This window comes from Maylandia zebra, linkage group LG3, assembly GCF_041146795.1.
Source record: "Maylandia zebra isolate NMK-2024a linkage group LG3, Mzebra_GT3a, whole genome shotgun sequence".
NCBI classification, from domain to species: Eukaryota; Metazoa; Chordata; class Actinopteri; order Cichliformes; family Cichlidae; genus Maylandia; species Maylandia zebra.
The window spans coordinates 43,720,032-43,733,440 of record NC_135169.1 but is presented as its reverse complement, the minus strand read 5'-3'; the positions used below and the strand labels follow the sequence as shown (position 1 = coordinate 43,733,440).

Sequence of the window (13,409 nt, the reverse complement as noted above, 5' to 3'; positions counted from 1 at the left end):
CGCGGAGCTCAGAAAAGCTGCACAATTGTGGAGATGTTGACATAGCTCGTCTTTGGCCAGTCACTCACATTCAAAGCTCTCATCTATCAGTGGAGACATAACTGAGCAGGCAGGATTTGAGAACAAGATGAGCAGGTTCATTTTTTTTATTTTGATTTTTTTAAGCTGTCCTGTACCTCTGACAGGCCAGAGCTGTTTTTCTACTTGTTTTTGTTTCCTCGCAGCATAAACCATCTGCGGACTAACAAGAATTATGTCTCTATTCTCAGAAGCCTTAATAGATTGCATAAGAATCTTGGTTTGATAATCCTACATCTATTTTCTCAGTCCAGCGTATGAAATAGAAAAGCTGAAGGAGCGGACAATCCCTGCGTTGTGTCATTTAGAGGAAGTAAAAGAATGTGCAGTTGCTCTGGGGAGAACCAGACAAATTACAGATGTAGCTGTGTTACTTTCTGTTTATGTGAAAACACCTTTGTGTTATCTGTTGCATGTCCTCTATAGGTATTTTCCCTTTGTCCCCGATTTGATATTATGGCACACATTGTGTTTGTTGATGAGGGTTTTCCCCGGCTGGTAGAAATGCTTTTCAGCTGTTTGTGGGAATTTATCCACCTTTAAGGTTTCCCAGCCTCAGTGTTTTGTTCCCAAAGGCTCTTTGAGGAAGATTTTCCCCTCATACAGTCTCCTTCTGATATGTGTAATCCTCCTTCAGTTATGAATTTGCCTGGGAAAACCCCATTTTCATCTATTAAGCATTAACTGTGCTCTGACATTGTTTCTGTGAGTCAGTGAAATGGAGTAATGACCCGAGGATCCTACTGGTCATATGTGTGTGAAATGCCTGTGTGTATTTGCCATCTGTGTGTTTGTCTGTATATGTTGCTCTGCTGGCTAGCTCCCCTGCTTCACAGTGTTTGTTTCACGGGCTACTTTAACATTTTTGGGCTTTAGTTCAGACAGCCGTGTCTCACAGAACAAGGTGGAAGGACTGCATGTGTCCCTCAGCTACCTTAACTTCAGTCTGCAGACCCTCCAGCCATTTTTCTGATAGCTTTCGACCCTTTTTTAAAACAAAAAAAGACGACTGCTAAATGTCTGACTGATTCCACCCATGCACGTGTTAAGGTGGCCCTTTTTGGCTGTATGTGGTTTTGTCTGCTCTATGTTGAAGTCTTGTTCTGTTGCATGCGTCGTTCAGCAGTCAGCTTGGGCTGTTCAGAACCTGGTTGGGAACGCTGGAGAGAAGGTACCGCTTCAACACGTAGACTGTACCCTGAGTGATGATTAGGCACCTTTTTTCCAGAACATAATCTGTACCCTTAACTCACATCCATTCCTGTTTGATACATCTAGTCTGAAATCTTTCTGAGTGACGTGTTCATAACAGTACTGCCATGAAGCAGGTTGGTGCTGAAACGTATATAGGGTAGGAGCAGACTACAATATGACCCTGAACCACCTTAGAATAAGCCTTTTCTCCACTACTTCACTTAATGTGCAATGAGAAGGAAAATAGGTTGAAACCAATCAGAAATATTAACCAGTCTGATTAAGTTTATCATCTTCAACTAAAACACTGGATACTGGTCCCTACTAATCTGCCTCATCCAGCTTTTCTCTCCTTGAATTTGCATCTGTGTGTGTGTGTGTGTGTGTGTGTGTGTGTGTGTGTGTGTGTGTTGGATACCTTTGATCTACTGGACAGCATGATCACATCTACATCAAATTAAAGGACACCCTCGAGCTGTTTTTCGCTCGTCTCACTGGTGCTTTGAATGGAGCCCCTTCTTTGGTCTTTTTTCTTGATTTTGAAGCTGTCAGTGGGATTGTGCAGAACCCTTTGGTTTCTGTTGCACTTGAGAAACTGCATTTTTGATCAGCACCACCTGCTCTCATAAGAGCTCAGCAATCATTCGAGCTAGACTGTGATCATACCAGTTACTGGCAACAACTTTCAGCTGGTAGGCAACTGTTAAGATGGGTACCTGAAGCGTCCGAGCGGACTTGCTACATTGCCAATAAGTGTTCATTTTTGTATTGCTGCTCTTCTGTGTTGGTGTTTATCTGTGTGTGTGTGTGTGTGTGTGTGTGTGTGTGTGTGTGTGTGTGTGTGCATGCATTTGTGCTTGTTTGTTGCCATCTGCTACAGGCGTGCCGCAGCCACACACTGTCATGGAAGATGCACATTCCTACAAAGCAAATCCAGCCTTTTAGCTCAGTGACTGCAACCAGTCACTGAGCTAAAAGCGTTCTCGTGTGTGTGTGTCTGTGTGCGTGCATGTGCACGGGCCACTGACCTCATGTGGCTCTAAATACTGACTTGAGGGATTAGATGAAACACGACCTTGCGCTGAAGTTAACAGCACATCAGAAGGTGATTTTTAATCTTTAACTGTTGGACTAATTTTATGTTCCTGTCCCACACTTCTCCACTGCAATCCTCTCTCTTCATCCCTTTTCTCTCCTCCTGCATCACCTCCCACACTTCACTTTCGTCTCCTTCATCCTTCTCTTTCCGCGTTTCCTTTATCTCCTCTCTTCTGTTGTCTCCTGTCCCATATCCATCACCATTCTTTTTCATTTTCACCTCCTCGTTCCCACCTCTTTACTTATCGCACCTTCAAACCTTTTCTTGCTCACAAAAAACATTTCGCACTTCTTTCCTCCTCCTCATGACCACTTCTCCGCTGTCCTTCCTCTGTGTCGCCTTTTCTTTACCATCCTTCCTTCTCTTTTTCTCCTTCTTGTCTTTCCACCTTCTCTCCTGTAGTGCCCCGGCGCAGCGGGCACCCGGCGCCTCGCCTTCTGCCCACAACATCAGCAGCGCCGCCGTGTCAGACCGTACCAATTTCTCCAGAGGGGTGGGCATCCGCAGCACGTTCCACGCAGGTCAGCAGCGTAGTGCCCGGGACCAGCATGGCTCCGCCTACCCCGGCGGGCCTGCTTCTCCATCACTGTCGCATGGCAACAGCCAGGCCCGAAGAACACATGGCGCCACGGGGATTTTCAGCAAGTTCACATCCAAGTTTGTACGCAAGTGAGTAACGGGCGTAAGCCGCACACAAAAAGTAAACACTGGTTAGTTGATGTTTGATTCTGTAGCGTTAGAGAGGAAGGAAGGAAGGAAGGAAGTCGAAAAACCTGAAGTACAGGAGAGGACGTGTGGTAGAAGGAGGAAGCGTGGAGTTTGGTAAATGCAAAGCAGTTGTGATAACAGCTAGTCTCTTTATTATCCAGTTACCAGTGCAGTTTAAAGTCTATGAGGTTTCAGCTTGAACCAGAAAATGACTAAGTTTCCATTACAAGTCATTTTGATGTTCTCCGAGGAACATTGTACTCTGTGGCCGTATCATCACTGAGTACTTTTTTAAAGGGGCTGGTCTCGTCTGTCACTAACCACGCGCTGATCTGTAACTGTGCTCAGAGCAGAAAGGGAGAGGAAGGGAACAGCTGTGCGTCCTCTATAATTTTGCTTGGAGCAGTGGTGACGGAGGAGTAATTTTGGTTGTGGTTCCAGTCTGGCCTAGTTTTCATCTCAGTCTTGTAGTGCAGGTTGCAGCAGTGAAGCCGCTGATCAGGGTACCTGATTGTAATAAAAGCCAGCACTGTTTATTTCGATATTTATAACTTTCTCTGGAAGTAAAGTGAACTTTTCCTGGCTGTCTAACTCTGCTGGGTAAATACAGGATACTGATTTTTACATTTGTCAAATAAATAAGTTTTAGTTTCAGGAGAATTCGATGTTGCTGATGTTAAAAAATGTTTAAGTAATCAAATAATGAGGCTAATGTGATCTAAAGTGTTGTTTTGATGGGTATTCACGCATGTTTCCTACTTTAGCATTTCCAGCAGCAGGTCTGCGTATGTGGACTTTGGACCTGACTCCAAATGAACTGCACTGTCAGTGTTTGTCATATAGGAAGAAGAATAGCATTCTGAGTAAATAATGCAGATTTTAGTGGATTTATTATTGGTTTTATTGGTCTTAGAAGATTTGTTGACTGACTCATTCCAGTGAACTACCGTAAACCACATGAACACAGTTGATTTTAGATGCATGGCCTGCAGGTTGTTTTACACTCGGCAAAGTTGATCAAGATGTTACATTTAAGATATCATATACTTAATAAGAGGAGTTTTTAATGTAGCTACCTCACAGTGAGAACAAATGCTAGAATGAGAGGTGCTCAGGACAGGAAGTGAAAACCTCTGACAAAAGTGAGAAAAGTTCCAAGTGAGCAATGTGCCACAGCCACCATATAAGGTTTTTTTGTTCTTTTATCCTGCGTGTGTGTGTGTGTGTGTGTGTGTGTGTGTGTGTGTGTGTGTGCATGAGGAGGGAATATGTTTGCTTGTATTTTTAGTTGTTTTTGTCTGCTTAAAAAATGATCATATGTGTAGCCTACGTGCATGGTGTAGAGTCTGTCTGTGTGTAGGGTACAGGCACAGCCACTCTCCAGGCCTCCCACTCAGAGATACTGTAGCTCCGTGGCGACAGTATCCATGGTTACTCCGGAGATATCACTTTTCCCTCAACTATAAATACCGCTACTGGGGACACCTTGATACACATGCTCACACACACACAGACAGTTATGTGCCTGTAGCACAGCAGGCAGACAGATTGTGTTGCATTTGTACATTTTGACCAGTCTCTCTGTCTCTCTCTCGCACACGCGCGCGCGCACACACACACACACACACACACACACACACACACGGTAAATCTGTGTGTTTTGTTACCGTATCATATAAGGTCCCTGGTCTGGAGAGCGATGGTTTGTCTGTGTTAAAGGAGATAAAAGTTGTTGCTTAACGTCTGCTTTTCTTTTTGTCATTTGTACATGTGTGATTTGTGTTTTTTATAGCAGCCGTTCTCTCGCCTTCTCTCTTTCTTTTTAAAGTTTTATCACATTTGAACTTTTCACCTCACAAACGCTTCTTTTCAGGATCATCCCGGACATCTTTGTGTAAGGGAGGGGAGTGTGTTCAGAGAGAGCCCGTTAAATCCCTCTGAGGTGTTTTTGTTCACACATTCACACCAATAAAGGGTACATCTAAACACGTTCAGATTGCACGTCGACAGCAGTGCAGTAACTTCTTCTTTTTGTTGTTGTTGTTGTCCTTCTTCTCTTTGTGTTAACTGTGGTGTTGTTTGCCGTTTCAATCCCAAGTGAGTCTGGACTGATTTTTCTTTTTTCTGTTGAAGTTGGCTCCTCAGAGGGCAGCTTTGTCTTTTACAAGAACGTCATTGATATATGCGTTTTACACATACGTTTTTTTTCTCTTTCTTTATCCCTCTTTTGTTTTTGTAGAAATCTCTCGTTCAGGTTTCCGAGAAGGTAGGCAACATCCCCAACGTTAAATATAACCCCTTGATTTATATAAACACACGTCTCTTCTTTATATATATTTTACATATATATATGCATATATATATATAAATACTTCCTCCCCTTTTGGTGTTTCGTGCAGCTTTTTGTTGAGATCTTCCTTTTGTGCCTTGAGCCTTTATCTTTTCACCTTTTCGTTGTTGTTTTTTTTGTTTCTCTGTGGTTTGGCCCCTTTGTTTTTTGAGCCTTCTGATTTTGAGTGCTGTGTTTTGGTCCATTTTCTTTCTCTTTTTAAAAATGTATTTCATTTTACTAACTCCCCTCCCTCACCCAGCCATCCACTCACTTAACTCACTCACTCCATCATCACGTGGCACATTAACACCTCACTCATCTTCCTCTTCGTCCCTCCATCGTCCCTCCCGCCCACCTCTACTTCATCCTCACCCCACATTTGTTTTCCAGTTAGATTGTGTGTGAGCTTGCATCTCCCTGTAGAGTCCCAGATTTAGGTCATGACAAATCCATCATCAAACTCATCCATTCCCTCATTTAACCCGTTCATCGCTTGAGGTGCCAGTCATGTTATTACTCTGGATCATAGTAAAATGTAAAACTAGTGAGGCAATACTAAAACGTGTCATGTCGCTGACCACGGTTTACAATAAATAACTCGGTGTAGAAATAACAGAAGCACAGCAATAGAACCAGTAGTCTCTTTAAAGTGTGGCTAACCATTACCCCAGCTAACCAAACCATCACCCATTTCACCTTCCTGCTTTCATTAGTTTGGCCTCCGTAATCTGAATTGCCTTAGCCACGCAGGCTAAAGGTGTCCTGTTGTTAGATCCCAGTGGGGAGGTAGCTTGGAATAAGTCAGCATACGGTTGTAGTTGTGGACGAAGTCAGAGAGGAGGAGGAGAGGGCCCAGGAGGGACGGGGCTGCACTATTTCCTGGAGGCTGCACTCTTTCCACTCATTCATTGCTCTGTTCTCACTGTAGCACTGGCTCTCTAACAGCAGCAGAAACACAAGTGGATGGCTTTGACCTACAGTGGCTGGAAAAGAAGCTGTTTGTTTTTTGTTTTTTTTTAATGCTGTGAATATATAAACACAATTACATTTGTTTCACATGTACGCACACAGACACACTGAGCTCATTGTGTCTGTGTGTGTACATTAAGATAAAAACACACACCTTATTTCCATGTCCATCTACATATTTAGTCTAAATGAAAGACACGTGTTGACACATTTTACATTTCTGTATGTACACAACCAGACTGGACATGTCTCCTGATTAGTGTGTTGGATGATTTTAACCAGCAGGTCTTAGAGTGGACCATTGCTCCACCTGCTGGCTTAAAGCTGTTACTTTATTATCACGGTGAAATTATTATAGCTGTGTTTTCTCTAAGCTGTTTAGTGACTCTAAAAATATTTCAAATTGAAAATGTAATAGTAGAAAATGTCTAACTATAGGGTGAAATCTAAAGCCACTGCTAAACACATGACTAAATAGTAGTCACATATTTCCAGTGATTATCATACCTGTATGTTGGGACTGAGTAAGCTGTATTTAAAATCAATGAATCATCTGATCAGTCTTTTGTTTTCCCTTCCACGGGAAAACAAAAGACTGATCACGGTCACGGTGTTCCTACTCTGGGAGCCATTTTGCATCCCTTCATATCAAGTTAAATGGCAATGGGATGCAAAATGGCACAATGACTTTACATTGTTACAGAATTCCTCATCTACAGTTTGTTTGGGGTCTCCCCACACCCCACGCTCCTCCTCGTCATTTCCACTGTGCTATATTTTTAACCATGGCTTCTTTTGCAGAAGGTATTTGACATGGTGTTTCTGGTCATTCTTCCCCACCCCCCCATTTTCTTTTCAATAATGTAAAACAAGAATTTTGTCTTTGTCCGAAACAAACTGAATTGCAAATCATGTGTTGAATTTTTTCCATGTTTGTGTCACTTTCCAGGCATCGTCTGCACGTGTTTGGCTGTTGTCTGTGTTTTTCTGTTTGTCGTCTGCTTTTCTTGCTTTAGTCTCGTTTGTGTGCGTTCGTTGTTGTTTGCAGGTGTGAGAGAGGATGCGTGTGCATATGTCGAATGTTAGATGGGCTGCAAGTTCATGTGTTGTTTACAGGGAGTGTGTGTTCGTGTGTGTGTGTGTGAGAGAGAGAGAGGTAAACAGCTTTCGTGTAGATCAAGTGTTACTAATACAGGTTTTAACGCAGTGCTGGGATTATTAATGCTCCTAACCTCCTCCTAGCAACAGGACTCGCCCTCACCATGCCGACCATTCTCTTCCAAACCATTCCGTTTGGGATCTAAACAGTTCCACTTCATGATGTGTTCCTAACTTTCCATGTTTGTTGGATTCCACTCCACTCCAAAGTGTTACACCAGTTACCCCACCGTTCCATTCTGTGAAAGTCCGTGCTGTTCCATACTCTTCAAATTACCCCCTTTCTGGTCCACAGTGAGCCGTTCCATTTGTGTCTAGCTATTTCATTCGGACTCGCTTCATTCTTAATTTATTTCGACTCAAACATTTTCTCATCCATCCCAGAGCGAGTTGAACCAGTTCCTTAAATTCCACCTTATAACTTTGGGTGTTTTCTAGGTAGAGTTTTCTAACATTAAAACAGGTTGAACAAGTCCATAGTGACGCATTGAATCTTTTGTTGTCGTTGGGTTGTTGTTTTTTTTAGTGTTAGTAAATACATGTTAATGTTGGCAGCAGCAGATGGCTTCCCCTACATGAGCGAGGTTCTTCCACATGTTCCTTCCTGTTAAAAGGGAGTTTTTCCTTCCCACTGTCTGACTGTTGGGGATTTCTGTCTTATTGTAGGGTCTGTGCCTTACATTATACAACTATTTATATTGGCAACTGCTGTTTTGATTTGGCGTTGTTTAGATAAGCTGAATTGAACTTGTTAAATTCCACTGAGTGGTGGTACTATGATAGTGTTTGCTCACAGTGGACTGGTATTACCTGGAACACCTGCAACAGCAATGCATTGTGGGCTGTGGAGTCCTTTTAGGCAGTTGGAGTGGAATTCAATATTTGGCACACACTTGAAGTGGTTGGCTTGGAAGGTTGAGGCGGGCATGGTGAGCGGCGTGACTGTGTTCAGCCAGCTGGTTTCCTGTCTGTGTACGAGCCCACTTGTTGCCATAAGCCCTTAAAAAAATATAAAGACTAAACTTGTGTTGATTTTTTTTTTTTTTTTCGAGGGGTCCATATGAGGGAGAGGGTGATGATGAGGGGAGCAGGTGAGATACAGAACAAACAAAAAACCTCCCACAAACCTCCCAGACGCTACCGAATCGCCTGCCAATCAGTAGAGTGGAAGCAATGAGTAGATGATCTGAGCTTGTTGTGAATGGTGGGGGCCGGGGTGAGGGGCGAGCTGTGGATGTGTAATTAGTTGGTGATGGTGGTAACGGTTTAACCAATCAGGGGATGGGAGATGAGAGGTGAATGGTAGCATCTTAGAGACTGAGAGTGATGGTGCGGAGGGTGATGCTGCATGGTGGTGCCTGTGTGTGAAGGGAAAATCAGAATCCAAGCGCCCCCGATGTGCGTTTGTGCGCTCGCACACCCGAAACGCAAACGCGCACTCGGGCCTGATCGACCCGCGTGCTGCCCGGCGAGTCGCGTGCACAAACGCACACAGGGGTGCTCAAATTTTTCTTTTTGTCTTCATTCATTTCCACAATCCTCATTATTTCCTTCCTCTGCATTCCTCCTCCTTCCACCTTTTTGTCTCTGCTCTTTAAATAATTCTGATTTCTCACACTTTTATCCTCATTTTCTCTCTTTGCTTATGCCCATCCTCCCTCCTTTTCCTGCCTTCTCCCCTTCCTTCCTTTTCTCCACCCCTCTTGCCCCTCCCCCATCTGTCCCTCTGGCCTCTCTTTTCCCTTTTATCTTTCCTCCTCTCTCGCACTATCTCCTCCTCCTCCACCCTCCCATCGCTCCACACAGGCCTGTGCTGACCAGTACTGTAGACAAGTCCGAGAAGACGTCCGGTGGTTTGTCCTCCTCTTCTAACAACGATGAGAACAACTCGTCTCCAGGATCTGGAAACACTGGTGGGTTCATGACAATTTGACTCTTCTCAACTCAGTTTTGGTCATTTTATATGTGACAGACACACCACACAGCAATGGAGGACATCTAGGCGATAGTATACCAGGGTGGTGTTTTTTCTGCTGCCGCTTCCCTTTTTGCAAAGGTTAAAAAACGGCAGGTTTGATATTTCTGGAGGAGACAAGCTCATGACTCAGAGTGATGCCATTGAGTGGCCAATCGGCGGCATGCTCTCTGTTTACATCACATTTTCAGATCAACTCGGCTTGCTTGGAACCCTGATCGAGCAGGAACTAAAGTACCTGGTACCAGGTGCTACCACTTAATGGAAAACCCTAAAAACAGAGTCCAGACAAGCTGAGTAGGTACTCGTGGAAACGGGCTATAAGAGAAACTCTACTTTTGGCCACTAGAGAGCGCTGTTGAGATCAGATATGGCAGACTCGATAAGTTGCTACATTTCCTGAAAATTGATCATCTCCAGGATTTTAAAGTTTCCTCATTCAGGCACACTAAATCCACCTCTGGTGCTGTTGAGGTCAGCATTTCTTTGTAGACAATCGTCTTAACCCTGGAGAACCCATGGGGTCAAATTTGACCCCATGGGTTCTCCAGGGTTAGTGAGGTTTTAAATTAGACATTATTGCTTTCTCCTCTCACTGTTCTTCTTCTCCACTCTTCCAGGTGGCACTGGCACCCCTCCCGCCATCTCCAGCCAGAAGGACCCTGTCAAGCCGCGCTCGCTGCGCTTCACCTGGTCCATGAAGACCACGTCGTCCATGGAGCCCACGGAGATGATGCGCGAGATCCGCAAGGTGCTCGACTCCAACAGCTGCGAGTACGAGCTGCGCGAGCGCTACATGCTGCTGTGCATGTCCGGGAAACCGGCGCACGACGACTTCGTCCAGTGGGAAATGGAGGTGTGCAAGCTGCCGCGACTCTCCCTGAACGGTGTGCGCTTCAAGCGGATCTCGGGCACGTCCATCGCCTTCAAGAACATTGCCTCAAAGATCGCCAACGAGCTCAAACTGTGAGCGCAGAGGAGCAGCGAAGAAGAGATGCAAGGGTGAAGGATGAGGGCGAGAGGAGTGATGATGCTGTAGGTTGGGTTAGGACGTAAGCTAAGGGGTGGGATCACTTTAAAAACGACACGATTGTTACGTCAGGTCTGACGTCGGGCTGCCAGTTCTGAGACTAGAAAACTTTTTTTTTTCCTTAGAAGTTTGTTCCATAAGTTCCCCGAGGCGCTCGGATTAGAGAACCGGAGCCGAATTCCTCTGAGTTGTGAAGAACTTACAGGCCGGTCTTCTTCTTCTCCACCCCCCTGTAGGGTGAGGGGTTTCTGTCACGTTCTACTTAGACGTTCCACTCTTCTGCATGTCCGATCTTCTTCTTCTCTGTTTTTTAGGAGGCACACTTTGACCACTCCTATCATTTCTTCCTGCTATTTATTCCGTTTTCTCTGCACGGTTCTGATGCCAGAACGGGACAGGGTGGGGTGGGGTGGGGTCAGGCGGGTGGATGGGAGATCAAAGCAAACAGAGGGATGCAGTGGGGGGGGGATCTTTGCTCTGAATGATTGACAGAAAGTTCAGAATGGATCGTGGAGCCTTATTTTGCTGGAAAACTCAAAAAGAAGTTTTGCTCTGATTCTCCTCCAAACCTGAGTGGACTAGAGCCTGAGCCAGAACACACACACACACACACACACACACACACACGGATTTTGGATGGACAAACTCTGCTGTTAAAGATTAAAGGACACCACACACACACACACACAGAAAAATCTAATCCATCCACCTCCCTCCTGCCCTCACACACTCTTCGCTGTCTCTTCCTCCGCCTTCAGACTGAAGTCAGCACAAGCACATCCATCTTCTCACCTTTTCACTCCCTTTCTCCCCCCATTATGTTTTTTTTTTTTTTTTTTAAATCTTTCACACAGTCACGTCCGAGGAGGTCAGTTGATCCTGCGGGCTGCAGCTTTGTAAGTCCGTACTTTTAGTTCTGTTTTGTTTTTTTTAAACTGAATTTCTTTATCGGCTTTTAAAGAGTTGTGCACTGGAAAAAGATCAGCATCTTATTAGAGGGGAGGACTGATGATGATGGAATTTTTCTTTTCATTTTAAAGTTGCCTTTCTTTTGAAGAATCAAATCTGGGCGTTTGTTTTCATTGCCATTTGTCAGCACATAAACGCTCAGATGATTTCTGGTTTCCTGTGGTTTTCTTTGGTACCTCTTGGTTGGCATCACGCCTTCATATCCAGAATGTCAACCCAGTACCGACGCATTTATACGCCCCCCGCCCCAGCCCAGTGTTCCCAAAGAGCAGACACACAAGTCGTGGTTGTTGGTATGTGTGCGAGACTGTTGTAAGAGATCACTGGAAAAACTAAAAAGCAACAAAAACGATTAAGGACGACATTGACGAAGAATGGTGAATTATTTTCTTCTACTTTTGATTTGATAATATATTTTTGTGTCGTCGAGTTTGTACAGATTTGGGGCGCAGTGAAGGCTCACTGTCAGATCACATCATCGCTGCCTTTTTTTAAAGTTTTTTTTTTTTGTCTCCCCCCCCCCCCCCCCCCCCCCCTCCCAAAGTATAAGCGCACCTTCAACACACGGACAAACCCAGCCCCCCTCCTCCTCTCCGGTGCAGGACATGTCGATGTATTTAATGATGTTGATGGTGGTGGTGTTGACGACTACTGCTCGTTCGTTTTTGGCCTTTTATTTTATTTTAATTCGTTTTCTTTTTTTATATATATAAAGGACTCGTTGGTCCAGAGTAGTTTGGAGCAGAGAGAGGAAAAAGGAAGAAAAAAAAAAAGCAGGAAAGACTTCTCAGAGCACACGTTCACCCTCGAAACCACAAGCAGAAGAAGTCACTTCCTTTAACTCGTTTTCTCGTTGCGTTTGATGCTCCGGTTTTGTCAGTGCAGAAAAAGAAACCACACACAGAGAGACACACACACACACGCACGGACAGACGCAGGGGTCGGAGTAAGGCTGGTGCCCGTCAGCTGGTTGTACCTAACTGAACACTTTTCCTTCTTTCTCTCACAATGACACACTGTCGTTTTATTTTTTTATTTTAATTTTATTGTTTTAGTTCTTTCAGTTTTTAATACGTCAGATTTTCCTTTTAAAACGTTGATCATTGTATTAAGGTGCTGGGTATTGGATTCTAATTATTCTGGCTGTTGCTGTTATATTATCTCTTTCAGGGTTGATTTTATTTGACATTATTTCGTTTTACATTGCTGTAATTTACATTGATTTAAATGTGTTTTGAGCGAACTGTAACTGTAGTGGTGGGTTTTTTGGGGGGTTGGGAGGGGGTGATCAACTCCTGAAAAATGTATTATTTGTTTTGTTTTTTTGTTTCTTTTCTTTTTTTTTGTGCAAAGACAAAATGATGAAAAATTACAATGATAGTAATAAAAACAATGATATAATGATAGCCGGACTCTGAAAATCCATTATATGAGCAGCAGTTGAGGTTTAGTGTAGTAGCCGCTGTGAATCTATGTCACATCACCTGAGCAGATGTTTGTGTTCAAACTTGGGCAAGTGGATGTTGTACAGGAGTGAGACCTTTTTTTTTTTTTTCTTCTTTCTCTTTCGGCTCTTCCCAACGTGACTGAATCTTGGTTTTCATTATGATTTTTATGAAAGCTTTGAAGTTCAAGTTTGCATATTTATCAGAATATGCTTTGTTTTCTTTCTCGTTCTGCAGAAAGTCACAGAGGTCAAGCTCAGCAGGCTGGTGTCTGCAGCCCTGCATGTGATGAATGCAGGTGATCCAACCTGTTAGAACTAAACAGGGTTTTGATGATTTGGCATTACGAAGTCATGAAACTCCCCTGCAGCACTTTGGCCACTTTATTACATACACCAGTTTGGATGTCCTTGATTCTCCAATTGCACCACATCCAAAAAGGGGGTGGGAAA

The 13,409-nt window shown here is 44.0% G+C and overlaps 1 protein-coding gene across 8 annotated transcripts in view; it reads left to right on the top strand.

Annotated features, from left to right (window-relative positions):
• Positions 1 to 12,918, top strand: part of mark2b (MAP/microtubule affinity-regulating kinase 2b) — a 50,411-nt gene extending 37,493 nt beyond the window's left edge. For 4 of the 8 annotated variants that reach the window (XM_004554326.5, XM_004554320.5, XM_004554321.5 and 1 more), the window contains 5 exons: positions 2,774 to 3,040; positions 5,319 to 5,345; positions 8,591 to 8,629; positions 9,345 to 9,451; positions 10,134 to 12,918. In XM_004554326.5, coding sequence (XP_004554383.1) covers positions 2,774 to 3,040; positions 5,319 to 5,345; positions 8,591 to 8,629; positions 9,345 to 9,451; positions 10,134 to 10,483 — 790 coding nt within the window. In that variant the 3' untranslated portion in view covers positions 10,484 to 12,918. Of the gene's footprint in view, positions 1 to 1,201; positions 1,250 to 2,773; positions 3,041 to 5,318; positions 5,346 to 8,590; positions 8,630 to 9,344; positions 9,452 to 10,133 lie in introns of all 8 variants that reach the window. The other 4 variants (XM_076881904.1, XM_004554322.5, XM_004554324.5 and 1 more) reach the window with 4 other exon arrangements.
• Positions 12,919 to 13,409: the final 491 nt, after the last annotated feature.